The 27,052-nt window shown below is 39.4% G+C and overlaps 1 protein-coding gene across 8 annotated transcripts; it reads left to right on the plus strand.

The window, feature by feature from the left end:
• The first annotated feature begins 6 nt into the window (after positions 1-6).
• On the plus strand, positions 7-27,011 carry ECI2 (enoyl-CoA delta isomerase 2). Of its 8 annotated transcripts, XM_090136988.1 has the most exons (13): positions 18-159; positions 7,109-7,290; positions 7,970-8,191; positions 11,195-11,234; positions 14,243-14,405; positions 15,794-15,892; positions 16,749-16,940; positions 17,797-17,866; positions 19,638-19,740; positions 20,931-21,051; positions 23,560-23,649; positions 25,483-25,626; positions 26,381-27,011. In XM_090136988.1, the coding sequence occupies exons 5-13, from the start codon at positions 14,283-14,285 to the stop codon at positions 26,534-26,536; spliced, it is 1,098 nt and encodes a 365-aa protein (XP_089993114.1). In that variant the 5' UTR covers positions 18-159; positions 7,109-7,290; positions 7,970-8,191; positions 11,195-11,234; positions 14,243-14,282; the 3' UTR covers positions 26,537-27,011. The 8 variants fall into 8 exon arrangements, with proteins under 8 accessions (XP_031445164.2, XP_089993114.1, XP_031445165.2 ...); XM_031589305.2 differs by lacking the exon at positions 7,970-8,191; XM_090136987.1 differs by lacking the exons at positions 18-159; positions 7,970-8,191 and adding an exon at positions 4,841-5,032.
• Positions 27,012-27,052: the final 41 nt, after the last annotated feature.

Consider the following 27,052-nt stretch of genomic DNA (forward strand, 5'->3'; position numbering starts at 1 on the left):
CTCCCGGTGTTGGCGGGAGGGAGGGAGGCTGGGAGCGGGGCGGTGCTGTTCGGCTCCTTCCTACCCACCCTCCAGCGCGTCCGCCCGCTCAGTTGTCATGGCGGCCTCTGCACTAAGTTTCGTTCGGAACCTGTGCTGGCGGCGTATCTGCGAGATAAGGTGAGCTCGGGCCGCCTCCCCTTGCGATGCCTCGGAGAGGGGCGGCCTCTACGCGTCCCTGCTCCGCAGCCGCCCGTGCCTCTCGGGGCTGCCCTGGGCGCGCACTCGCGAGGCCTTTGTGTGGTTGTAGCGCTGAGGGACTCGGTTGGGGCGGGTTGGTGGTTGGTCTAGGTGAGATCAGTGCTTTTTTCTAACTTCAGCAGTTCTGTGATTCTGTGATATCAGGGGTGACTCAGGACTCTGAGAGCAAAGTTGGAGTTTGCACCGCTTTGATCTGCTCTTTTAGTGGTGTCAGATATGCTTCTAACGTGAACGGCTTTGGGCATTCGCATAGAGGATGGGTCCTTTTTTTCACAAATAAAACACAGTTTAACACCAAGCAGTAGGGCTGTTGAAGTCCCGTCAGCTTGGGTGGCAGTGGAGCAGTTCTTAACCTTTGGCACAATTAATCAGTGTTATGAAATACTGTTGCTGGTAGTAAAACATTGACTTGCATCCTTAAGCAGCGCCACAGCTGCAGTAGTGGTAAGAGATCCAAATTCTCTTTCTTTGGATCTTGCATAAAGTTATAGGACTGATTAAAACTGAGCTGCGTGTAATTGTGTAACCACAACCAAAGGTAAGTGATAGGTGTTTTCTTTGGCCCTGAATTGTCAGAGCACATCTATATGTCCTGCCCAGCGATATTAACTATAATATCTTATTCTAACTGATAGCTGATGCGGAGCTCAGCTGGATTTACTGTTTTTAATTCACCCTGTTTTTATTTCAGAACACTTCATTTCTCAGTTTCTGTCCTTAGGTCAGTCATGAAGATCTCAGAAATGAGGCAAACTTACCCACTGAAGAGGGAGACACTGGAATTGGAGATTGTCCACCATTACAGTGGCTGATTTTTCTTTACTTCTTGTATATGTGTGCATGTGTATGCATATATATATATAAGCTTATGGCTTTTCTTCCTGTGTCTGTACACATATACAAAAAGTTAACTTTTGCTGTTTTTGCTTTCTTGCTGCCACTTCTTCACACACATCCCCTGTGCCCAGGTGTTTTTATTTTTGATCCACATTTCAAATGTGTAAGTGCTACACTCAGAAACAATACTGCATCTTTTTACCATAATGAAAAACTTTGAATCACTTAAAGAAATACTTCATTAAAAGTGATCATTATGTTTCTGAACAGTTATCTTTGCTTCTACTTTGTTCTATTAAAAGTTGCTCTTGTCCAGTTCAGTGGCATCTTTTGGGTGTATTAGTTTAAAAACAGAACAAAAAAGTAGACATTGGCAGTGCTGATCAGCTGTGTGATGGCAGTCCCACTGCCAGAAGAGAAAGGAACCAAGACTGAGAGGAAAAGCAGAGGCTCTGGTGCAGGCAGTGTCACTGATCAGAGCTTGTATAAGCCCTGTCTGATGCGTGATGCAAGAGAAATGTCACTCCCACCACTACTAAAGGTGTTCTCTTTACATTAATAATTACAATAAACACCTTAAAATCTGCACAGCTTTGGACATGATTTGATTCTTTATCACTGTTCTTTTGAAAGATTTTGGACTATTTCCCAACAAGAAACTGAAGTCACTGCAGTCTGGACATTCAGTGGCAGAACTTTTCTCCCTAAGTTTTGTGAGAGATTCCTTGAAGTATGTATATGAGCATCTTAAGATACAGAGAGAAACAAAACTAATGCAAATTATGTGATCAATATGACTTTTGCCTTCAGTTAAAAAAAAAAAAAACCAACAAGCAACAAAGACAATCCCTTTAGGCAAGTTTTCTACCAGTAAATGTTATTAACTTAATATGCTAAGCCATTACAACAGGAAAGGAGGAAAGACATTCTGAATTGGATAACAAAGGAAAATGAACTGCTACACATTATTAGATGTAATTCAGACATTAATAATAACGATTTAATGCTTTTAGTAATACAGAAAAAAAGATGCATCAGAAAGACGAGATGGTTATACTATCAGATTTGTATCAAAGACAGTACCAAAAAAAGAGATACATCTTTAGAATACTCATAGAAATACAAGGGCAAAGCACAAGAGTACTTAATTCATTCTGTTTTGAACAGTACATTTCCTTCCAGATACAGAGTTCTGAGTTCCGTATGCTGGATCTGCTATGCGCTCACTTCTTGTTCTTTCTCATTCTATGTAATTGTTCTGATCTGCATTTGTCTGAAAAGGGGAGGCTGACAAAGTTGTACTCAGAACGTAATACTGTATCTGCCCAGCATTTGTACTTTCAGCTGTTTAGAATTGGAGGCTCTACAACTCCATTGCTGCGAGGTGGGCTGCATTTGCTTTTTACGGCTGGTCAGAGTAGTAGGAGCAGAATGTTTGTTGGTGGGAAGACTGTGTCCTTGCTAACCTTGTTTTGAGGGTTTATTTCATACTAGTTGTAGTACAATCCTAGCACTGAGTGCCTGTTAGCAGCCAGCCGACATCTTATGAGTTTGTATAATCTAGGAGGAATCTAACATGTATTTGTGAGACAGCTCTGCAAGAGAAACCAGGGGAGAGCAATTGGAAATAATTTAGGGATTTTCTCCAAGAACGTTGTCATCTAAACAAAGACACTGATGTCGATACACCCCATCATCCCAGCTTGTTTCTTGTCATAGTACTCTCAGCAACTTCAAAAGAGGCTAGGTCCTATCAAAAACAGCTTTCTATCAACTGATGTTTTATTTCTCAGCAACACTAAAGAGCCTTTTCAAAGAAATGCTATTAAACACTAGCATTTCAAATAAGGTGAACTGAAAAATAGTTAATTTTTTTGTAAACTGTTGGCTTTTCCTTCCTTATTTGGCCTTAGTGATCTTTTTGTGTGTTTGGAATACTCCCTTCTCCCAGTAAGTCTATTTGTACAAGAATATCAGCTCTTCAGCTTGGGAGGCAGCAGCTTTAAGGGCTAGAGTTCGCTTCCACTCTGTCTCTTGGACAGTATCCAAAGTCTGTCTTTGGCTTCCCAGCACCATCTTGTGACTGGGCATCTGCAGGTTTTCAGCCCACTCACACAGCAGAAGCTCAGTACAAAATCCCAGTGAAATACACAACAGTCATTACTCAATCTCTGCAGCCATTTTCTATTCCCGTCTGGGAATTAACTGAACCTGCTCTCTGAATTGCTTGTCCTGTATTTGAAAGCATAATTACATTCATTGGTCATTATACGAATGGCCCTTTGATATATTTATAGCAGAGCATGATGTTATAGCCTTTGAAGACTTTCCCTTCATCAGTGACTTAAGTGTCATCTCTTTCTGCAACCCCTTACAGTTCTCTTGTTAAGTAAGAGACTTACATCTCTTACTGCCCTCCCTTCCACCATGTTAGTTAAGGCAGAGAGATGTAAAGTTCTAGGAAGAGGTCTGGGGTTTTTGTCTTTACCCTGGGACTATGTGTGTTATAAATAAACTCTTCTGGTGAGAGTGGAGGAGGAACTAATCTCTTGTGGCTATGAGATTGTTTCTGTTGTCTTCACCAAATGGCCATGGTATGGGCTGTGTTTGCTTTTGGGTCTAATTGCAGGTGTTGGCACAACCTGAGCAGATACAAACCTTGCCTCGCAGAAAACCTCAATGAGGCTGTCCTGGGGGTGACCAGTCAGAGTGGTGGCATCCTTTTCTCTGTGCCATTTCTGCCTCAGAGGGAGTCTGCCTTGTGTCACTGTAGTAGGCAATGCCCACTCCTTTTTGTAAATCCTATTTAGAAAGCTGTGGTTGGGTATGGCCATGCAAACTTTAGTAGCTTTGTTTGGATACTGGATTTTTTTTAGGCTTGAACAGCCATTCCTTCCAAAGAGGGCTCAAGAAAATCCCACTTGACATGAGGAGCCACAGTTTCCTTTTAAGTTTGAAACATCTTTGATAATGAAGCGACTTGATAATATGCCAACATCCTGGTTCTTAAAATACCCCGATGGTCGACTTTTCACACTGAAAGCAACGATATTAAACAAAAATTAATCATTCTTACAATTGTCAGAAAAGTATTTTATCAGTTAATGGTTTTAATATGATCAGTCTTAGATAACTCAGGTAAACCAGATGCAGAAAGAACATAGGCATTATTATTTTGTTCACAAGGTTCTGGCTTTCATGTTGTCCTAAATGCATACAAAAAATGTGACAGCACTAGATAGCAGTAAATTCAGTGTGAGGATGGATTGCATTTTTACTGAAATTCAAAGAATTTGAGTAATGTTTTGCCATGTTACTTTGTTTATATGTGTGACAGCTATCTCTTCAGTTGATAGCATGGAGAACTCTGAGTGGAGATTTCTGTGATCTAGTTAGGGATTAAAGTGTCTTTTAAAGTCTCAGCCATTAAATAGAAATTATCACTGTGTTGGTTTAGAAACAAGTAAACAACTTTCCCCTTAGTGCTATCAGACTACACAGTTCATGGTATCTTTATGACTGTGGTTATGCAATGCCGTATTTAAAATCAATCAACCAACCTCCAACACCCCTGGACCCCGCCAGGAAAAAATCAACAACCACTTTCTGCTTTCTGAATATGGCAGAGTCCTTTTAAATTGCTCACAGACATTTGATTCCCTTGATGGAGAGCACTTTTTCCTCTGCTCTCTTCTTTTTTTGCCTCTACTTTTTTTTCTTTCTATTCCCACTCCCTGCTTTTTTTTTTCCCCCCTAATAATCTTGTTTCTGCACAGAAGGTAAGGTTAGGCTGGAGTAGGGAGCCAGATGGTGAGTTGTCCTTTAATTAGCATTGTGGCCCTTTGCTGGACTCTTCATTAGCTCCATCTCTCACGTGCAGAGGACTGGACCCAGTGATTTAGGCATGGCCTCACCAGTGCTTCGTAGAAGGAATTCTGTACTTAACTCGGATCTGGTAAGATTTCATGAGGGTTGGATTCATTGTGTGGTATTAAAACAGTGTATGATTTTTATTTCAGATGTGCTACCATTTTATTCCACGATAGATGTGCTTGTAAAATGCTTAGAGATTCAAACACATCAGTACTGCAACTTCCAAGCTATTTTGGGTTTCAGCTATTTTCCCAGACCAACAGTTTTCTGTAATCTCCATACTGACAGCACAAACCAGTGTGTCTGCATATTGCATTCCCACCAGTTACTGCCAAGATCCAATGTGAGCTTAAGACCTCAGTCCTGGGAGCTCCTGCTGTGGGTGCAGCCTTCTAAGTGATGTGATTTAAGCCTTTTATGAGGATCTAATGGGACGTGAACTGAACTCACTTGGAATGTACATGATTTTCATTTCTAACAGTGACTAACATTCTCAGTGTTTTATTTTGAACACAAGAATTAGTAATGTGTAACATCTAGAAGCTCATCAGGTTCTCTGATGAAACAAAGAACAAGGAAAGAGACACAGAGGGTGTCTAAAGAGAAATTGATCAGTTGGAAATTGGTAAGACTTTGCAGTAACATTATCCATTGATAAGCTGTAAATTCTGCCTCATTATTTTCACAGAGCTTGTACAGTAATAGAATCATAATCTTTGTGACTGTTCTGATTGTATCTAGGTGTCAGGGATTCATGTGGGAAAGTAAGCTTCAAACAAATCATTTGTCTTCATTCACTGGCTCAGCTGAACTTGCAGCAGTGTCAGTGGATTTTCTAATGCTCCAATAGTTGGCTGTGTCCTTGTTGGAAACCTAGCTGCCTTGGCCAAAAGCCATTAACACCAGTGAGCACTCTGCCTTTATCTCCACGCAGTCAGCAAGATTTATCCCCGGCAGCCAAATAAAAAATAGCCTTTTTCCTTTCTCCATTAGCAGCAAAATTATTTGGTATATTTGTTCATGAGTGTTTAGTTAGAAAGTCACCTTGGGTGTACAAAGGACCTGTTTGTGTTCATTGGTCTCCAAATAAACTTTGTTTCTTACTAAATGTCACATGGGTGGGTATTGCAGCTTTAGGTTTTTGTTTTGTTTTGTTTTGTTTTTTGCTAACGTTTATATTTTTGACTTTCAAACGTATTTTGGAGAATATGTCTATAATCTTCCTGCTTGGAGAGACTCCTTACGTGAACTATGTATATGATTCTATTGATTCTATCAACTGGGGATGTACAGGAAATCCTCTGCTGTTTCTGTCTCATTCACCACATCCAGTTATCTTAAAGTCTGCTGGAGAGGAAAAAGCTCTTAGAGATTTAAGCAGATTATCCCAGTTTCCCCCTCCTCTCCAGCAGCTGTGGTAAGAGAATATTAACTGTGTCTGCACAGAGAATGAAGAACAGCCCATTTCAGATCTTAGTGAATGGTAATCTAGAGCTTTGATTCTTAGCTATTCTTTACAACTGAAAAAAAGCTGTCAAGTGCAGCTGAGCCACTTAAACTAAACAACAGTGATTCAGCACTTCAATTTGCCAGCAGACACATAATTATCTTCTAGTTTTTGTGTGTCAAAATAATGTAGGAGTCTAAAATATTGAAAGCTGATAAGGATTTGTACATCGAACTTGTGTTTAGAACAACTGCTGAAATTTTCTAATGTGAAGGAGGAAATAATTTGGCTTCTATTTCTTTCTGTTTATTAAGGCAGCAGTAAGTGAATTGGTTGTAGAGAATTTGCACTGTTCTTTCCCACTAGCTAGATGTATAGGAAATACCAGTACACTGGAAGTATCTTTATTATATGATAATAATAAATTTTAATTATTCCATGTTAACCACAAAATAGTGGAGGATTACCAAGGACTATGCTGATGGAACAGGGAGGGATAGGTTGTTTGTATGTCTGTTTAAATGTTTTTAAGGAAAACTGAACTTCTGTCTACTGAGTCATCACGCCCCTATTTGTCACAATGATTGATAAAACCTTGTACAATAAAACCAAGAAAACCAAGTGTTTTGATTTCAAGACAGTAACTTTGGTGTTAAGTCTTTCTTAGGCTACTGGTTTTTGACCTAAGAAGTAAAGAGTTTGTTCCAACAGATCTGTGTAAGAGTGTGGGGAGCAGCAGCATAGCTTTACCTGGTGCATCTGTCCACTGGTTCACACTGACGGGAGAAATCAACCAACTCCAGATGCTAACCTGCTGTTAACTGACTGCTGACCTACTGCAGCCTGCTTGACTGGCATTACTACTGACCTACCGTTGTGGTGCATGCTAGCAGGTGAGAGCAACACAGCTTAACTGAAGGCTCACATAGAGAACCTATGAATTGCCACGAAGAAATACGGGCTGTTTTACATGCAGGGATTGTTGCTGGTTAGTTGGCTTTTTGGTTTTGAGCAAGGTATAGAAGCTGATGTCATGAAAAGAGTCTTTTTTTTCCCCTCAGAGGAGCAACTCAGTTAGCTGTGTTTCCTTCTTAGATACTAAGAAATATACTAGTTGCTAAACTTTGAACAGGCAGAATTGAGGCAGTTTCTGCTTCTCCATCTTCTGAATGAAAGCTAAATTTCATGGGTCTCTGCTCTGAATTGTTTTCCTTTTAACTGGTAGCAGAGGATCTTGACAGAGATGCATAAAAATGAGGGGCAGTGGAAGTTCTCACATGGTGTAGCTGTGGAAGCAGACGCAGACCTTTTCCAGAATATGGAAGCTGCAAAGAAAGATGTTCATGTATCAAATATGGTAACTCCACATCTCCCAGTATAGGAAAGAACATCTAGAAGTTAACAATGGAAGTTATGAGATTATATTAGCTTAAAAACCTGTCAAACGGAGGTAAAGTAATGGGGGGGAGGAAAAAAGGTAGAAAAAAAAGTTGAAGAATGTATGACAAAAAATAGTGTATATGGAAGGCTGTAACTGGATAACAAAGAGGGTTTCTTTCCTCCTACAACTAGAAGGACCTTGAGTGCTGTGTTCAGTGATGGGCCCCTCACTACAAGAAAGACATTGAGGTCCTGGAGAATATCCAGAGAAGGGCAGCAAAGCTGTGAAGGATCTGGAGCACAAGTCTTATGGGGAGCAGCTGAAGGAACTGAGATTGTTTAGTCTGGAGAAGAGGAGGATCAGGGAAGACGTTATTGCTCTGTACAACTCCCCTGAAAGGAGGCTTTGGCAAGGTGGGAATTGGCCTCTTTTCCCAGGTAATTAGTGTTAGGATGATAGTTAATGGCCTTAAGCTGCACCAGGGAAGGTTCAGGTTGGATATTAGAAAAAATTTATTCTCTGAAAAAGGAGTGAGGTCCTGGAATGGGCTGCCCATGGAGGTGGTGGAGTCACTGTTCATGGAGGTGTTCAAGAAACATGGAGATGTGGTGCTGAGGGACATCATTTAGTGGGCATGGAGGTGGTAGGTGAACAGTTGGACTAAATGATCCTGGAGGTGTTTTACTAACCTTAATGATTCTGTGAACCTTCACCTAGTATTTCTGTATTAACTCCACCCCTCCCCCCCAACATTACAACACTCCTTTTTTTATCCAGCAGTGGTGGATGATATTTCTTCAACCCTCCCACAGGTATCTCCTGTTGGATTAGCTTTGTCAGGTGCTGCTGCTTTTCCCAGCTCAGTTCTAGGTAGCCTGTAGTAAGAGAAGACTTGGAGGACTTAGCAGTACAACAGATTAGCCCTGTCTACATTCAGTTACTTAGAGAAAGCTCTTATGTTGTTATGTGAGTGCTTGGGCTATGTTCAGATTTACTCATACAGTAACATAACATTAAGTATAAATACCTTTTTGGGTTCAGTAGTACATAGGATGAATGGTGACTTGGGCAACCTCCAGATTAAAATATGTAATGATTTTCAGGTTAACAGAGTTGACAGTAGCTTCCTCTTGCTCAGCAAAATAAAGTGAAGTACAGTTTCACAACTTATCATGTACAGAAAGAACTGTAAGTGAATATGGAAAACAACATTATTTTCCTAGTTACCAGAAAGCTACAAATTATTGGCACTGCAAATGCTTTGCTTCTTTTTTGATATTTTGAATCTTCATTTCAGAGAGGCAGATGTGAAGTCTTGGGGAGAAAATAAGGGAATTGGGTTGAATTTTTTTTCTAAGTGGGCCACTTATTTTCTCCCTGTTAAAGTTTAAATACTGGTTTTTATTCCCTTCATATTCCTCATTTCCTAACAGCTACTACCGTTGCTTACAACTGCTATCTTTCCCACCAGCAGTGCCCTTGCATCCCTTATGTGTCTGAACTTGTACTCCTTTTCTAGATCCTTTTCTTTCTCCTTCAGGGAGAAAAATCAGGATAATCTGAAGGAAGGATCAAAGGAGGTACAAGGGAGGAATTGAAGCCTGAGACTCTGCCTGGAGCTGGAGTAGGCATTGTGGATCACCCATATATATAATATATATATTTGTTCTTGATTTCTCCTCTTCTAACTTGTCCAATCTGTGTCCTTTGTAAGGAAGAATACTCATGTGCAGCCAAATTCAAAATTCCTTTAATCCTGAGCATATATGTATACACTTTTGGGCTGGCTGCTGTGCCTTTCCCCTCTTCTCCCTATTCAACTTTTCTTCATATATATTTGCAAAAATAGGGTCACTGTTGTGTATTAAACAGATTTATAAGGGCTGTGTTATCTAAAGCACTCTGTGACTCTAGTCAAGCTGCAGTGAAGTCAAGATTGTGAAAAGTGGTGTAAAACCAAAGCTCTGTTTTTAAACATCCACTTCAGCATTGTCACCTACTGGGCTGACAAAGCAGGATCTGAAGGTGAAGGTCACGTTCTGTGCCTGTGCAAGTTAACTGGATGGCCTCCCAGAGGCGTAAAGGATCAACTTGTTAAACTGTGATGCAGTGCTCTGAGAACATGGGTTGGCTTGCGCGTCAGTTCAGCTGGCAGAAGGTTCACCCACATATTCGTCTGGGTTCGGCACTATTCTAATAAAGGCCTACAGATGATCACTTGAAGCAAACTGATTTTTTGTGCTCACTGCCTTTTTCGCAAGCCTTTTCCGTTCTGTATTATTCATGTAGATTTCCTTTCTAGTGGCATGAGATACTGACGGATATTCTAGAATTCTCTTTAATCATTAAGTCATTTAACTTGGATTACTGCTTCCTGTATAACAGCAAATATTCTTTCCTTTCAAATTCAGCAGCCCACAAAAAGTAAATTACCAGGAACTTAGATTTCAGTGATACAGAAGGACTGTGCTAGGATATGAAAACAGTGGATCTTGCGAATGTTTTTACAGGACAATTAAAATCTTGTGTCTGCATGAAATGAAAGTGTAATGAAATTAAGTCAGTTGGCATTCTTCCCACTTCTTGCCTGCAATTTTTAGGCTTTCAACAGAAAATAAGTGTTATTAAATAAGAGCAGTGGCGATGATTTTAGCGACATCACTAGCAAATAGGCAACACTTACATTTCTCTGAATTTCTTGCTAGTACTTATGAAATCACAATATTTTTTTGCTAAGTAGAGTTTTAAAATTATGGTTCTATAAGTGAAATGCTAACAAATTAATGAGTAATCGTTAGTTTGAGATGATCATTTTGTCTGATTACAAACTCTGCCTTTTATGACATTCTAACATGATAGCTGTCTCTGTCGATTAGAATGGGAAAATACCTTTTTGTTTTGCTTTTACTGCCATAGAAAATAAACACTGATACATATGGTGTTAACAGTTTTAAAATAGTAACTGTACTTAGGTATATTGATTGCTGTTCAACTGAAAAAGGCAGAGACAGTGTGCTTTTGCGCCATTGAAACATGTCAAAATTCTAAGACTACTTGGCCTTTAATCCCAAGCTATGTTGAAGTAAGTTTGCATTATCAAAATGTTACAGGGTTGGCAGGGACTAGTTGCTATGTTGCTCACTGTCCTGCCTGAGGAATGTGTAGAAAGAGTGATGCAAAAGATTGCAGTGCTTTGTGATATCAATCATGGCAGAGACAAGATATCATATACATTATGTTATATATATATAACATAGAAGGGAGCTTTCTCTCTCTCTACGACTCATTACAGAAATGTGAAGTGAACATTTTCTGGTCCTGTCAAGAGTTTTAAATCCATGAGTTTCTAGCACCACCCACTGCTTTTAATCCTAATAGGATTTTTAACAGCTTTTGCCTGTGCTTTATTTCCCCAGGCACTGCTGCCATTAAAAAGAAAACCTTTATTGAGAAAAGGTAAGATGGAGTTCACTGTATCCATCTCTTTAGTTTGCTGAGCATATCTGGCATTTTTTATGCAAAGAGACCTTTCAGTTTCCATTTAGTGTTTTAATGAGCAAACTGCTAAATTGCTTTAAAAGTTTGAAAGCGAGCAGCCAGGGCTTTACAAAAAGTTGGCATCTTTAATCTGTGTAGAAGTCCTTAAACAAGGGACAGAACCACAGTGAAATGGGAAGCCCTCTCTTTAACAGGCTTAGCAGTCTCTGCTTGTCATTTAAACAGTGAAAAACTACTTTCGGTGTAATTGACTTATAAGATAATAATTGAAAATCTTATGTCTGAAGGCTTATCAGAATAAGAGACAGCTACGTGAACATGTTCAGAGAGAACTGCAAAATACAAATTCTGAATGGGAGCCGTCAGATGTTTGAGGCAAGGGAATAAATGCAATGTGATTGTGAGCCCAGATGTTGCAGGATGTTAACGCAGTGATGCTCAGGTTTTAATTCTTTTTCCCAAATAGACAGCTTGTGATGTACCAATTGAATGATCTTTCAGGAGCATGTAAGCATTTGTTGTGGACTGTGCAGCTGCTCTGCTGGGTTGTGACTCCTCATTTCTCTCTCCGGCACTCACCACTCTTCATGGGTGCCAGCACAAGGAAAGTGAATTATTACAGCAAGAGCGTTGGTAGCTAATTGCCTATGAAGTATAGGACCACAAAGAAAGCAAGCTTTGCAAAGGAAATCGTTTACCTTTGCAGCGGGTAGATGAGAAGGGGGGAAGGCAAAAGACACTTTGATTTCCTTTCCTGGGCATCTTCTCTGCTTGGCTTGAAACAAGCACAGGTTTAACACTGGCAGTTTATAGGTCAGGTTCCAGGTTCTCCATGTGTTATGAATAGTTTCAGCAAAGTCTTGTGTGGTTTCAGTAAGGCCACTGAAAGGAGGTGTGGATTTGCTCACGGAGGGGGTAAGAAGGATATAGCGCTACAGCCAAGGAGGAGGGGATGGAGGGAGCAAGTTTGCCTCTTGGTGTGCTAAAGCAGCCTCTCCTATGCCTCTCTCCTTGAATTTGTGTCACTGTATGGTCTCAGTGAGGGCTGTGCTATTTAGTGCTGGCAGATTGTTAGCCACAGAATCATAGAATATCCCAGTTAGTAGGGCCGTAAGGACCATCAAGTCCAACTCCTGGCTCCTCACAGAACCACTGAAAATCAGACCACGTGACTGACAGCACTGTCTGAGTGCTCCTTGAACTCCAGGAGCTTGGGGCTGCTTTTCCATGCCCACTGCCCTCTGGTGCAGACCTTTCCCTAACCCATCTGCCCTCCCCTGACACAGCTCCATGCCGTTCCCTCAGCCCTGTCACTGTCACACAGAGCAGAGCTCAGCGCTGCCCTCCGCTCCCTGTGAGGAGCTGCAGCTGCCATCAGGCCTGCCCTCAGCTCCTCTGCTCTGGGCTGAACAAACCCAGGGACCTCAGCTGCTCCTCGGACACCTCGTCCTCTATACCCTTCCCCAGCTTTGTAACCCTAGGCACCTCCTTTCTCTTCATGGGATCTGGTTGAGGAGCTCTGTTTCTGCTAATTCTGTGGCCCTTTAAACAGTGAGGGCTCGCCCAACACAAGTGAACTGTGATATCATTTTTCTCTTGCATTTCCATTCTTTGTCATTTTAGTAGAGAAACAGTAGCAGTCAGCTTAGTCTTAGCATCTTGAGAATACCATCAGTGGTGAGATCTTGAGAATCGGTACTGATGAGTAGTTAAGTGTCCTCTGAGATCAGAGGGCATAAAGAACTGTGTGACTCATAAGTATCTCACAGAGAACTGAGCTACAAGCAGTAAGAAAGAACAGAATAGAAGTAGGCTTTGGTATAACCACACTGTAATAAAGAGCTAAGTTGCACTATGTCCTATTAAAAACCATGAGGTAAGGAGGAGAAAAAAAATACAACAGTGAAAGGTGGGGTATTGAAGGTTGGTAGATGATGTATTTTATACACACAAAAACACGTTGCTAAGAAGTAAAACTGGGAATGACTGAAACAGCTAAAAGATGTAGCTCTGAGTTCACTGTCAGATCATTTCGCTTCTCCCCAGCTATTTATATATAAGTTCATTATTGATTTCTCCTCTTCTAACTTGTCCAATCTGTGTCCTTTGTAAGGAAGAATACTCATGTGCAGCCAAATTCAAAATTCCTTTAATCCTGAGCATATATGTATACACTTTTGGGCTGGCTGCTGTGCCTTTCCCTTCTTCTCCCCACTCAACTTTTCTTCATATATATTTGCAAAAATAGGGTCACTGTTGTGTATTAAACAGATTTATAAGGGCTATATTATCTAAAGCACTCTGTGACCCTAGTCAAGCTGCAGTGAAGTCAAGATTGTCAAAAGTGGTGTAAAACCAAAAAATCAACTTGTTAAACTGTGATGCAGTGCTCTGAGAACATGGGTTGGCTTGCACATCAGTTCAGCTGGCAGAAGGCTCACCCACATATTCGTCTGGGTTCAGCACTATTCTAATAAAGGCCTACAGATGATCACTTGAAGTAAACTGACATGTCAAAATTCTTAGACTACTTGGTTTTTTAATCCCAAGCTACATTGAAGTAAGCTTACATTAACAAAATGTTACAGGGTTGGATTGTTATTTTGGGGACTGTTTGTTTCATTTTTTTATGGAATTACCTTTTTCCTGATTGAAAGCTCTTCTCCCAGAATATTCCTTCCAATCTTTTTTTTGTTTTTTGCATGACTATGTGCTACGTTATAACTATTCCTTTTTTAATGTACACCTTGAAATTAGTCTGCACTGCCCTCCTCAGAAATCCAGGCCTTTAGACTGCACACAGATTTGAAAAGATGACCCCAACCAGACAGGCTGCATACTCTTAATTCATAGACATGTAAAGCTGTTGATGTTGTATAAAGAAATTCAAAATGAATAATAAAAATATTCTGTTTCTTAGATGTTTGTCATGAATATAACCTTTTTTTTTTTCCATTTACTAACAGGCAAGTGCAGCCTGTTTGCATTTCATCGGTTCACCTGCACATGACTGCAGCCACCATGCAAGTCAGCCAGAAAGACTTTGAGAAGGCTCAAGAGCAACTGAAACTTTTGAAAAATGATCCTGGGAATGAAACAAAACTGAAGCTCTATGCTTTGTTTAAACAGGTTGGCTTGGTTTGCTTTTTTCACAGAAACATAGATCACAGAATCACAGAATGGCCAGGGTTGGAAGGAACCTCAAGGATCATGAATCTCCAACCCCCCTGCCCCAGGCAGGACCACCAACTTCCCATTTAATACTAGACCAGGCTGCCCAGGGCCCCATCCAACCTGGCCTCAAACACCTCTAGGTCTCTTTGCTGGGGCCTGTAAAATATATAAGTAAATATTGTTTTAAAGTATTGTCTTAACAATCTCTTGAAATGCTTAAGTTACATTCTTGAAATGCCCCTTCAGCTCTGCCTGAATTCTGAGTGAAGCCAGAACTATTTTGTCACATGAACTGGGATTTGAATGTAAACCTTTATCCAAAGACTTAGAGCCAAATTACATCAATTTTGTGATGCCTTCCATATAATGTAGTAAATATATTAATGCACCACAGAGAAAACTGCTTGCACTTAGGATAAAAGAGTGTTATATAGTTCCTCTTTCATGTGTTGCATCTATTGTCAATCAGCTGGTCCTATGATACAACGGTGTTAATATTTGAAAGTTTAATTTTGTGAGTGTGGCTAGTTTTGTTTTTTTTTCTTTTTAATAATTCGAGAAACTTTTTCCCCACATTGATTCTGAGTGAGGGTTGTTTTTTACTACAGTGTGGAAGCAGACCTATGTAGAAATAGTACAAGTACCCCTATGGACTAGCAGCTGGTATCTGGGGAGGCATTCGTGGATCAAGATAGCCAGCAGGATCAATTCTGTAACATGGGCTGTGACCTCTTATATGGAAGAAGGCAATGAATTGCTCTTTTAAATGAAAAACATAAAGACAGCAGGTTGTTCCATGAATTTTCAGTAATTGATAAAAATGAATATATCCTTTCTTTCTCATCTTCTTCTGTAAATACCTCTCTAATAGCATGCTCTTCTTCAAGAAGACTGATCATAAAATACTTTGGGATAACTGGGACCTTTGAACATCAACTGATCCTGTGCCCTTGCTCATAATAGGGTTAATTTTGAAGTGAGATCCAACTTCATAGATCTTATCCAGTGGTTTCTTTGTTCACATAACTTCCATATTTTTTTAAATACAAGAATTGCGCAATTTTGAGATAAGTTACTGAGAATGTAAATGCATGGACATCTTGGAAATGAATGTCTCATTGGTTAGGTTCATCTGAAGGCCTAGTGCTGACTGATCGGAAATGGCAGGCATTGGGAATTTCGTGGTATGTGTACTGTCTGAATATTTTCTGACCACTGGAATTCCTTCTGTCTGAGGTGAATTCTGCATCCTGATCACGTAACAGTCCTAACAGTCATCTTTCAACCAAGGTACCTGAACTGTAATCAGAGGTTTAAATTAGTTTCTTTCACTCACTTTTCAGGCTACTGAGGGTCCCTGCAATTCTCCAAAGCCAGGCATGCTGGACTTTGTCAAGAAAGCCAAATGGGATGCGTGGAATTCTCTTGGCAGTTTGTCTCAGGTGACAATAGCTATAATTTCAGTTACTTAAGCTCTGTCTTGAAGTGCCTGATTTATGAATGAATGCTTGATGTCTGAACATACTACTTGTTAGTTGACTCGCTTTGCTTCAGACCAGTGTTTTGCAGTGTATTTTACTTTTGTACTGTGAAAGCATAGATTTCAGTTATTACTAACAGCTCATGTTAGCATAAGAGACCTATATGTATTGTGACTTCCAATAAATATACTTTTTCATATTTTTATATTCTAATGTTCCCTTTAAGAAAGATGAATTGAGTCTCTTACTTCTTACAGCTTCATACAATGAAGAACAAATCTGTAAATCCAGCGTGATTTTGATAACACTGTTATTTTAAGAAGTTGGCCTCTGGTACTACTAGTAAATGAAGGAAACACAGGATGAAGGAAACGCTGAATGCAGTCACTACTGCAGTTCAGGAATAGTTTTTGTGATTAGTCAAAGATACTACTTAATACAAGGTTGGGGTGACTGTGTGAATTTGGTTTTCTTTAAATCTACCTGGATAATTTCATGGACGTAACATATTCTTAATAGGTCATTCAGGTAATCTTAGGCACGGAGCGGACAGTTCTTAAACAAAACTAATGTTGTCACTGTTGCAGTATCTATGCACTTTCATTTTTCAGATCTGATGGATTCTGGCTTTATGTGTGATTTGCAGTGTGTAAATACATGTTCTCTCCTTCTTGATTTGCATACTTTCCAGTGGAGATTTTATTTGGTTCTGTAGCACACTCCTCCTCTTTTTTTTTTCTTATAGGTGGCCATTTTGTGAATAGCATAAAAAAGATAATCTTTGATTTTTATTTGTGTGTTTGTTTGTTTATTACAGGATAATGCTAGACAAGAATATACTAAACTTGTCTCAAGTTTGATCTCTGCAGAATCTGCTGTCAAGAAAAAAGATACTTCTCCAAAAGAGAGCAGTCATGGTGGCTATGAAACCCTAATAGTTACCACTGATAACAATATCACAAAGATAATGTTTAACCGACCTGACAAGAAAAATGCTATCAATCATAAGGTAAAGAAATTAATTTGCAAGAATTATTGGTTATGTTTATTTTTTTCTTTCCTGATTAAGCTGCTTAGGTTTTTCAAGAATCATTGCTATGAGTTCAGCAGAGCTACCTGAAGTATGGTGGTCAGAATTTTATGAGGGTTGAGTATATTGACAAACAGTGACAATGTAAGACATGAAGATCTAGTACAAAATCAAGCCACCAACGTTTTACAGATGGGCTCTTCTGTGTCTTTTAAAAAATCTTGGTTTCTTGTTTTTTTTTATTTTTCTTCAGCCAAACTTATAGGATCATGGCCTGCACTAAACTAAAATGGCAAACTGGAAGAAGACAAGTTTGTTTTGTGGAGGCAAGATTTGACTGTAGACTTGCTTATAACAGCGCGTGCAGCCTAATTCGGCTTAGCAGTGTCATGTGTATGTCTAGATGGTTGTTCTCCTCCTGAAGCTATCTCCATGAAGAAATCTCTCCTGCTGGGAGTATTGTGATCATCCTATTTCACAACGGCAATGATATCAGGAGAGGGCTTTCACCCCACTGCTGCTAATTCTTTAATATATTATTTTGCTGACTTAGACTGTTTCCCAGCTTTTAAAATTAGTTGTTTCCAGTTTGTATTTTCCAAGGGATCTTATTCTGACCTTGAGATTTGCATTTGAAGTCTGAGTGTTGCAAAGACATGATTTTGTGGTCAGAAACAGTACCTCAATTGCAGTACTTTTTGTACATGCAAATGTTTATCGTACTTAAATGGATCATAGTTAAACTGTCTCTCAGGTTCCTTGTTGTCAGTGTGAATCTCCTTTGTATGGCATTTTGCAGCATCAGTTATATTTTGTTGATTTTTCTCTTCTGCAGATGTACAGAGAAATTATCAATGCACTTCAAGAAGCTGCCAAAGATGATTCTACCATAGCAGTTCTTACTGGTACAATACCTATTATCCTTCTCTTAGATTTGTTTTATTTTATGTCAGAATACAGTATTGACATGAACTATCTACCTCACATTTAGGCTAAGATAGAATTATGTAAGTGGGGAAATGCTTTCCTCTGTTGTAGACTGAAGATAGCATTTTGGCAGAACTATTTCAAAGTGGTGCTTCAAATTCTTTAGCAAGCTTGCAACTTCTGAGATGAGAAGACAGACATGGGATAGTCCTGAGGACTTTATTGCCTTTGAGGAGGTGATACATCTGCTCCACAGCATTTTCCCTACTGCTTTTAGAGTTTGTTTGTATTTGTGGATTTAGTAAACTCTCTCTACTTCTGTGATACATTGGAACATAGTAAAAACAAGCCCCTCAAGTGCTGCACTGTCATGCACAAGAGAAAGTTCATGCTATGTATTTATCTATGATCATTAGAAAAACTGTTTTTTGGCTTCTTGATTCTTCTGGGGCACTGTAGGAAACAATTTGCCAGGGATGCTGCAGCCAAGCCCTGCTGTTCCCCAGTCATCAGATGCATGATGAGTATAGTTGGATGACTGTAGCTATAATGTGAAAGAAAAGCCCAAACTGGTGCTGCTTGTGAAATCTAGTAGCTCTGAGGCAGTAGCATTTGAATTCTTTAGAGGACCTTTTTGTCTCTTTGTGATGCTGACTGCACAACATGGTGACAAGCGCAAATGGGAGGGACGGAATGGTTAATGCAGGTGCTGCCTTTTTGACCTATCCTCTCATTGCATATAATCATAGAATCATAGAATGGCCTGGGTTGAAAAGGACCACAGTGATCATCCAGGTTCAACCCCCTACTATGTGCAGTGTCACCAACCACCAGACCAGGCTGCCCAGAGCCACATCCAGCCTGGCCTTGAATGCCTCCAGGGATGGGGCATCCACAGCCTCCTTGGGCAACCTGTTCCAGTGTGTCACCACCCTCTGTGTGAAAAACTTCCTCCTAATATCTAACCTAAACCTCCCCGGTATCAGTTTCAAACCATTTCCCCTTGTCCGATCAATGTCCACCCTTGTAAACAGTTATTCCATCATATAGGGTGATTTGGAAAGTTAAATCATACACTCTAGCTTTTAAATACTCCTTGCTTTCTTTCATGGTGCCTCAGACTGCCTTGTACATTCACTAGTAAGTTCTCTGCTCCTTATCGATGATTAAATCTTTCAATAGAATGATTTCAAGGCAATGTTATATGCTGTGCCATTTTCTTAGTGCATCATAATGAAAGTGAAACTTGCTCAACATATTAAATAGACTGTTCCATCTACTCTTGAGTCCTTTGTCAGTTTGAAGGGGAATGAATTGAGATACGTAAACTTACATTTCCATTTTCATGTTTAAAAAATAGGTATATTTCTCACTTGTTACTGTATGAATGACTGAAGTGACAGCAAAAATCTGAATAAGTGTGCAGGGAAAAAAGTAAAAGGAGGAATTTTTTTTTCAACTGACAGTGCTGCAGAAAATAAAAAAATATTTTTTTTCATCTCAAATCTTTTAAATTTAATATTCCTCACTTACTTACCTGCTGTTTTTCAGTGAAGTCTTAGTCAAAACTTATTTTAAACTGTTGTCGTAGATGTCCTTAAAGATACTTTTCATACTTCAGGACAAGCTCTCTAATTGCTTAATAGTGTTGGATGCATAGAGGGAAATTCTTATGTAAATGTAGTAAATGAAAGCTTCTCTAGCTACTTAGAAATCATTGGTGCATTTATTTATATCTGTTCTTTGCAGGAAATGGAGAGTACTATACAAGTGGAAATGATCTGAATAATTTTTCTAACATCCAACCCAGTGAAATGAAAAAGATGGCAAAAGAAGGAGCAGAATTACTCAAGTAAAACATCTTGTTTTCAAATATGCTTACATTACTGTTACAGGTAAAATGTAATTTGCAGGCATTGTTAGAAAACATGACAGCAGGAGCCCAGTTATGCTATGATACTTCCAATTAGGTGACTGTGTCTGAGAGCTCATCGTGTGTATAAACACAAAGACCATGGGGGAAAATAGCATTAATCATAAAAAATAAATGGGGAAATGAGGTGCATGTTAGCAATCTCTTTGTAATCTTTTAAGCACGGTGATGGCATAGACTTGATTTTCATTTTTAGCCCCCAAAGTGCATACAGATAAAATGACAAAAACTTGTTTTTGACTCTGTAGTTTGTAAACTGTTTTTTGATCTATAATTTAAACAGGAATGTAAGTGAAGTGCTCAGTTTTGCAGCTTTTACTTGGGCAAGCTGCCTGTGGCTTGCAGTTGCCTGTTACAAAGTGATAGAGTCTGGATCAGTTGCAAGAAGTGCTATTTAGTGGTACTCCAGTCTGTAGTGTTCTGTAGGGTATTCCACACAATGCATAGTCTTGTTGTCTCTTGTTCTTCCATCTTGCTTTTGTGGGAAGACTGTATTTGTTATGCTGTAAATGTTACACAGGCACAGTGCTTCATTACAATGGATGGACAAATATCCCAGAGAAGTGGAGTCTTTATAGTGCTGTGTACTTCTTCAAAAGGTTATTTTTTGAGAATGCATTTTGAACTTCGTGGAAGAAGTAGCTATCAAAAGAAATAAAGTGCTGCTTCTCAAACCTGCGCAGAACAGCACTAGGGAATGCTGCATTGTGGTAACATCACAATTTTGGTACCTGCTTGGAGCTTCAGTGCAGAATATAATCTGTGAAGGAAAGGGCTATTGGAAGAGTAGAATTGGAATGGAAATATAGGCAAGGTGAAAGACTTGCTAGCGAGCTGCATTCAGCAACTGAATCAAAATTTGATTGCAGTTAATTAGGAAGGCTGAGGTGATATGTGCATGTTTGATTCTCAGCTGGCAAGGAAATACAAGTATTTTAAATAGTTATTCTTATTTTCCTTTCTAGTGTTAATTTGGGAAATAGTCTACAGCATATACTAACTAGGATACAGCTCATGTTTTTTGTTAAGCAGTATCTAATTATGTTTTGAAAGTGGTTTGTATTTGATGGAAGAGACTGGAGCCTGTCTTACTTGTTTCTCCTTTTCAGAGAGTTTGTGGGCAGTTTTATTGATTTTCCTAAACCACTGATTGCAGTGGTGAATGGCCCAGCTATTGGAATCTCTGTAACGCTCCTTGGATTGTGTGACGTTGTCTACGCTTCTGACAAGGTGGGTATGTTACATAGCTGATCCCAAGACAGTCTTTGTGGCTCTTTCTGTAGTAAATGGTATTTGGTGCAGAGTAATCTGACAGGAAAAAAACAACTACAGAACAGACAGGTATAAATGCCTTTTCTATCACTTTGAGGAATACCTCTATTAATGACCTGCCTAGGGTTGTGCATCAGCCAGTGTTTTATATGCATTTTAAAACATAGCACGTAGTTGTATTATATAGCTAACTTTTTATGCTCTCTGTTGTTTATACTGTTTTTAAACAGAACTTAACCCAAGTTGTTAATTAATTTTAGGCAAGCTATTAGTTGCATAACTGTCAGCAACGGGTGGTACTTTGACTTCTGCCTCAGCACTGTGTTAGATTTTTCCTCAAAGGCCCTGCTTGACTGGCTTTGTCATTATGAGACTTAAGAAAAACTAATCTGCAAGACTGAATGTTGCTTGCCCCAAAAGGATTGTTTATGACTATGTCACTCCTGACATATGCTTCTATAGTATACATAACTCATTCAGTCTATTCCAGTCCACAGATCTTTTTTATCAGAAGGTTTGAGTTCTCCCTCTTCCTTCCTTCCCACCTGATCTTTCCTTGCTGCAGGATGACCTTATTGATTCTTGTTCCTGGATCTAACAGACTACTTTCTTCCTCTCAGCTTCCAGTGTGCACTTATACTGTTGGGTGTATTTCAGGCTTACATCTGCTGTCTTAATCTTTTCTGTTTTGAGCTTTAGTTTTTTCTCATATGCTTTCAGTTGCATTCCTCGTGATTCCTTCCAGTTGTTCCTTGTCTTTAAGCATAATAGTATAAACTGAATACATCAGTCCAGTTCATGTCCTACTGCCACAAAGTAAAAAAAACTTCTCCACATAATGCACACTGTGTTTCTGTTTTGGTATCCCAGGATGTCCTTTGATTTGTGTACTTGTGATCTGCTGTAACCCCTGAATTCTTTACAGTAGAGCTGTCAGTTAAAGATTCGTTCCTATCATGTATTGTATACAGAGTAATTCCTGCCAAACCTGTCCATACTAAATAATACCTTCTAATTCATACTTCTCCAGTTTATTAAGACTATTTTGAATTATGATCAATTCTTCTTTGTCTTATTATCTCTGGCATCTGTAAATTTACATAGATTTAGTTGCATCTTATTTTTGCATTGTATTTCTCTTTTTTAAATCTCTTCACTCATGTAGTAGACTCGCCCTTAGTCATATGACATAGCTTTCACTCCCTGTACTTGTATTAAAGTCAATGAATGGCTCATGATTTAGCTGTGAATTTCTGTTAGTACCTTCCTACCTGCACCTGCAACTTTTGCTTGAGGATTTCTGTAGGGTCTTACAAAGTCCTTCACTTAAATTGTCTTTCCTGCTAAAAAGTTGATTGAGATCTTCTCAAAGATGAGTATTCATCCATGAAGTAAGGTCATCCTCATCCAGATTATATTGTACTTTCTCTGCTAATTTGGTTTAGGCATTGATATGGCCTACTCTACAGGTGTCCAGCATTGTTAAGTCCAGACTCTGATTTTATTCCCAGCCAAGTATTCACAGAATGGCCATGTTTATAGGACAGTGTACAGCTCAATCTGACAACTTAAGTGATGGAATTGAGTGGGTATCAGATAAGAATGCCTTCTGCACTGGTTTTGGCTCCAGTTCCTGGAACATCCTTTCTCTTCCCCTTGCTAAAGCAGAACCAGTTATGCTAGCCTCTATGCTTGCAGATGCCTAATCCTTTCTTACAAACTTTCAATCATACAGATATCCCAAGCTTGCTAGGAAACCTACTGATATGTCCTACTATATAGTCACTTGCAGTACAGTATGAGATGATTACTTTCTACTATGAAAGCTTAAACAGCAATGAGCACTCGTCATGTATCAGTTCATATTTTTTAAAAGGCAAGTCTTTTATCTTCCTTGCTTAAAGTTGATATGAGTTGTCAAAACACAAAACTTTGCATTTAAGTTTTAACTTACAAATAGGGTTTGGTTTTGTGTAATCCCACGATATATTTCTGTCACAGATTCCTTTTTCAAATTTTCAGAAAATTTGAGGAAAAAAAGATTCAATGACTTGAATTTTTCAGCAGTAGAATAAATTTAGTGTGCTTTCAGAGAGGGAAATTCTCTGCCTCCCAAATTATTTGGGCTAACTTTGGGAGTAGATATGTCTGAGCATTCTTTTTATAAAGATCTTGCACATGCAGATTAGTTCTCCAATTCTTCTATTCAAAAAAGGTAATTTTAAAGGAAATAAATGGGGATTATAATATAAGGGAAGTGAATTATATACATATAGACAATTTTTATGTGCATTGAGAGGTTGAGGCTGTGTTATCAGATTATATTTAAAGCCTACTATGGTAGAAGTTCAAATCTGTTTCTGGTGAACTCTGTTATATTAGAAACTGGAAAATGAAAACTAAATTCTAGTACCATGCTCTGTTGTGAGCTTTGTTGGTTTTTTTATTGTTGTTGTTTTTTTCCAGGCTACATTTCATACCCCATTTAGTCAACTTGGTCAGAGTCCAGAAGGATGTTCCTCTTACCTGTTTCCAAAAATCATGGGCTCAGCCAAGGTAAGAATGTCTGCGCTGTATATAGGATCTTCTGAACTTTGTGTCAGTATTCTCCACTGCAAGTGGAGTCACAATGAGTCCTTGAAAAAAAAACTCCTGTTCACATGTTTTGAACCAAAGATAAATGTAATGACAGTATCAGCACAGGCACCTAAACAGAGGACTGAACACTGGTAAAGCTATAGAATGATGTTGATGGAAGTTGTCTTTTTTATGGCTTCCTCCACCTGTCTGAGACTATTTCTGTATAGTGGAAGGTTGTATCTTTTTTTCCAGTAGTGGGAGGGAATGATGTAAAAGAGACTTTAAAAAAAAAAAAAAAAAAAGAGCACTCAAGAAATGTCTCGGCAGGCTCATCATTATGTGGCTCCAAGGCCAATGACACCAACAGGGTTTGGGGCTTCTGGGTCATGGGATGGTCTACATAACACCATAGGATGGACCTTTCTCAGAGGGAAGAAGGGATTTGTGCAGGAGTTAGGGCTGATAAACAGAGCTTTAAACCAGATTTGAATTGGGAAAGAGATAAAACAAGGCTTGCCAGTGATAAGCTATGGGTTGGCTACACCAAAATTTGAGCGACTGCTCTCATGTTAGTGAGATCCTTCAGTCTGCTCCACCAGATGCTGGCTACAGTGAGGCATCTTTGGAATGATGCTACACCAGTGTATGCAGCATGAGGAAAAAGCAAAAGGAGCCAGAAGCCTTGGCTCAGTCCCAGAGCTACAACATCACTGGCACAAGTGAAACCTGATGGGCAGAGCCCCATGACTGGTGTGTCACTGTGGACTGTTCTGGCTCTTTCTGCACAGACAGGCAGGGCAGGTGAGGCTCTACTGAAAAAGACAAATAGGCTCTTAGTGAACAATAGGAGTTGGAGGCCTGTCACTAGTGGTGTATCCTGGGTTTAATACTTAACCACTTAATGGAGACAGAGATAATGGAACTGAGTGTGTTTGCAGATGGTAGAAAACTGAGAGGAGATAATCAGATGGACCTGGACAAACCTGAGAATCTCTTGGTGTTCAGCACAGGAAAACGCAAAGTCCTGCAATGAGGGGAGCTATGTACTAGTGCAGACTGTGGACTGTATGACTGGAAAGCAGCTTTAAGAGAAGGACCTGATTCTGGGGGGTCCTGGAAGACACCCAGTTAAATGTGTGTACTCTTACAGCAAAGAAGGCCAAAATTATTCTGGTCTGCATTAGGCATAGCAGTGTCCACACATGGACTGAGGTGATCCTCCCCTCTTCTTAGCGCTGGTGAGTGCTGTATTGTGATCTAGACTTCTCCTTTAAGGGAGATGTGGAGATACTGGAGAAGGACAAGCAAAGAACCACAAAAATGATTGCAGCATTGAAGCATACTGCATGTGAGAAGAGGCTGAGAGAGCTGGAATTGTTTCACATGAAGAACAGAATCTCAGGGGGATCTCAGGGAAAGTTTGTAAAGAAGATGGAGACATACTCCTGTCAGTGGTGCCAAGTGAAAGGGCCAGAGGAATGGGGTACACATTGAAAGATAATGAAAATAAGAATTTTATAGCAAGGGTGGTGAAACACTGCAATAGGCTGTGAGGAGTGGCTGCCAAGTCTCCATACTTGGAGATGCTTCTGGGCAGCCTGCTCCAACTACCCCTGCTTGTGCTTCCAACTAGACAATCTGCAGAAGTCCCTTCTAACTTCATCTGTTCTGTGATCCTCTGCTCTTTTAGAGAGCAGATTTTAACAGGCAAGAGCCTAAAACAAATGTGCCTTGGAAGCTTGTACCATTCCTGTCATGTTCCTTGTGACTTGTGTCTTGTTCACTCACACTCTGCTTTTCTTTATTTAGGCAAATGAGATGTTGCTTTTCAATAAAAAGCTGACTGCAGCAGAAGCCTGTGCTCTGGGACTTGTGAATGAGGTTTTCCCCGACAGCACCTTCCAGAAGGAAGTTTGGGCAAGGTTGAAAGCTTATGCAAGTCTCCCCAAAAATGTCAGTATTTTAGTTTTATTCTCTATGCTATAAGCCTCCTGTATTACCAGTCCTCCAGCCAAATCTGTGTTGTTTCTTGTTTTCATGCAATCCTTAACTGAAATAACAAAGCTCAATGTACTTTGCTTCTGTCCCTGTGCTGCTGAAGAAAAAATACTTCTCTTTTTTTCCCTGGCTGAAGTCAATACAATGCACTTTACACAGAGACTTGATAGCTGAAAAACATTGAAAATTAGCTACTTAATCCGCTTGCAGGCTATGTGCAAGTTGGATTCCTTCTCTTTGTTTTTTAGCAATAGTAATATGTGCACTGTGGTTGCTCAGGATGAAGCTGGCTGGCCTTACTTTTTTTTGTTGAATTCAGTCATCTCGTTCACTAGTTCAGGCTTTGCAAAATTACCTGAGTCACAATGGTATTGTATTGTGTTGGAGAAGAGGAGATAATCAAAGTTACATTTGGCACTACAGGTAGTTAAATAAGTTTCACTTCTTATACTCATCTACTTATCTTGTGAGCACTACGTAGATTGCTGTATTGCTCCTCATGAACTTCAACCATATTAGCTTTAGTAATTAAATGCAGTATTCTATTTCCAGCTAAAGAGTTGACTAAAAGCTAGATGGTACAATGTTAATACGTTCCAGTTTGAATTCTAGTGTGTTTGTTGTGCTATTTTCTGAAATTAATGTATAGAAAACATAACTTCCTGATATTCCTCACTTAATGTAGATATTATTTTCCTTTCTCCTTCAGTCTTTGGCGGTGTCAAAGCAACTGCTACGAAATATGGAAAAGGAGAAGCTCCATGCTGTCAACAGTCAAGAGTGTGAAGTACTCACAGAGAGGTGGTTATCTGATGAATGCCTAAATGCTCTTGTCACCTTCTTTCAGAGGAAATCAAAACTGTAATCTTTACCAGCAGAGCACTTAATGTTCTGGAAACAGCAGTTCACCTTCTGGCAATAGTCTTGTCTGCCCTTATCCTTAGTAAGCTTTCTCTGCAAATAATAATTCTTCTATCTTTTGATGAGCTATATTTCTATACAGAGTACTGTGTTAAAGCTGTTTCATGAAATTAATTCTGTGTCATGTGCCTTGGATCCATTATGGTTATTTAGATTAGAGGAAAAGGTTCATTATCCTGTAGGCAGCAGTGATGTTTCTGAATAGTACTAAAGTAGATTGTCACTTGAAAGAAGCGGCAAATTCAACAGCACTGTATTTTTGATAGCTTTTTAATGTCTTACAAGTGATTTTTTTTCATCTGTGGGGAAGAAAACGCTGTATTAATGAAAAATAAATATAAGTATTTAATTAATCTTGTGCTGATTATTACTACTACTGTTAAACATCCTTAGTGAGAGGGAAAGTAATTCCTGGAAGTATATTAATAAAATACTCTTATTACGAAAGTATTTACTTGTG

This window comes from Phasianus colchicus, chromosome 3 (assembly GCF_987193195.1).
Source record: "Phasianus colchicus chromosome 3, bPhaCol1.hap1.1, whole genome shotgun sequence".
In the NCBI taxonomy this organism is placed as follows: domain Eukaryota; kingdom Metazoa; phylum Chordata; class Aves; order Galliformes; family Phasianidae; genus Phasianus; species Phasianus colchicus.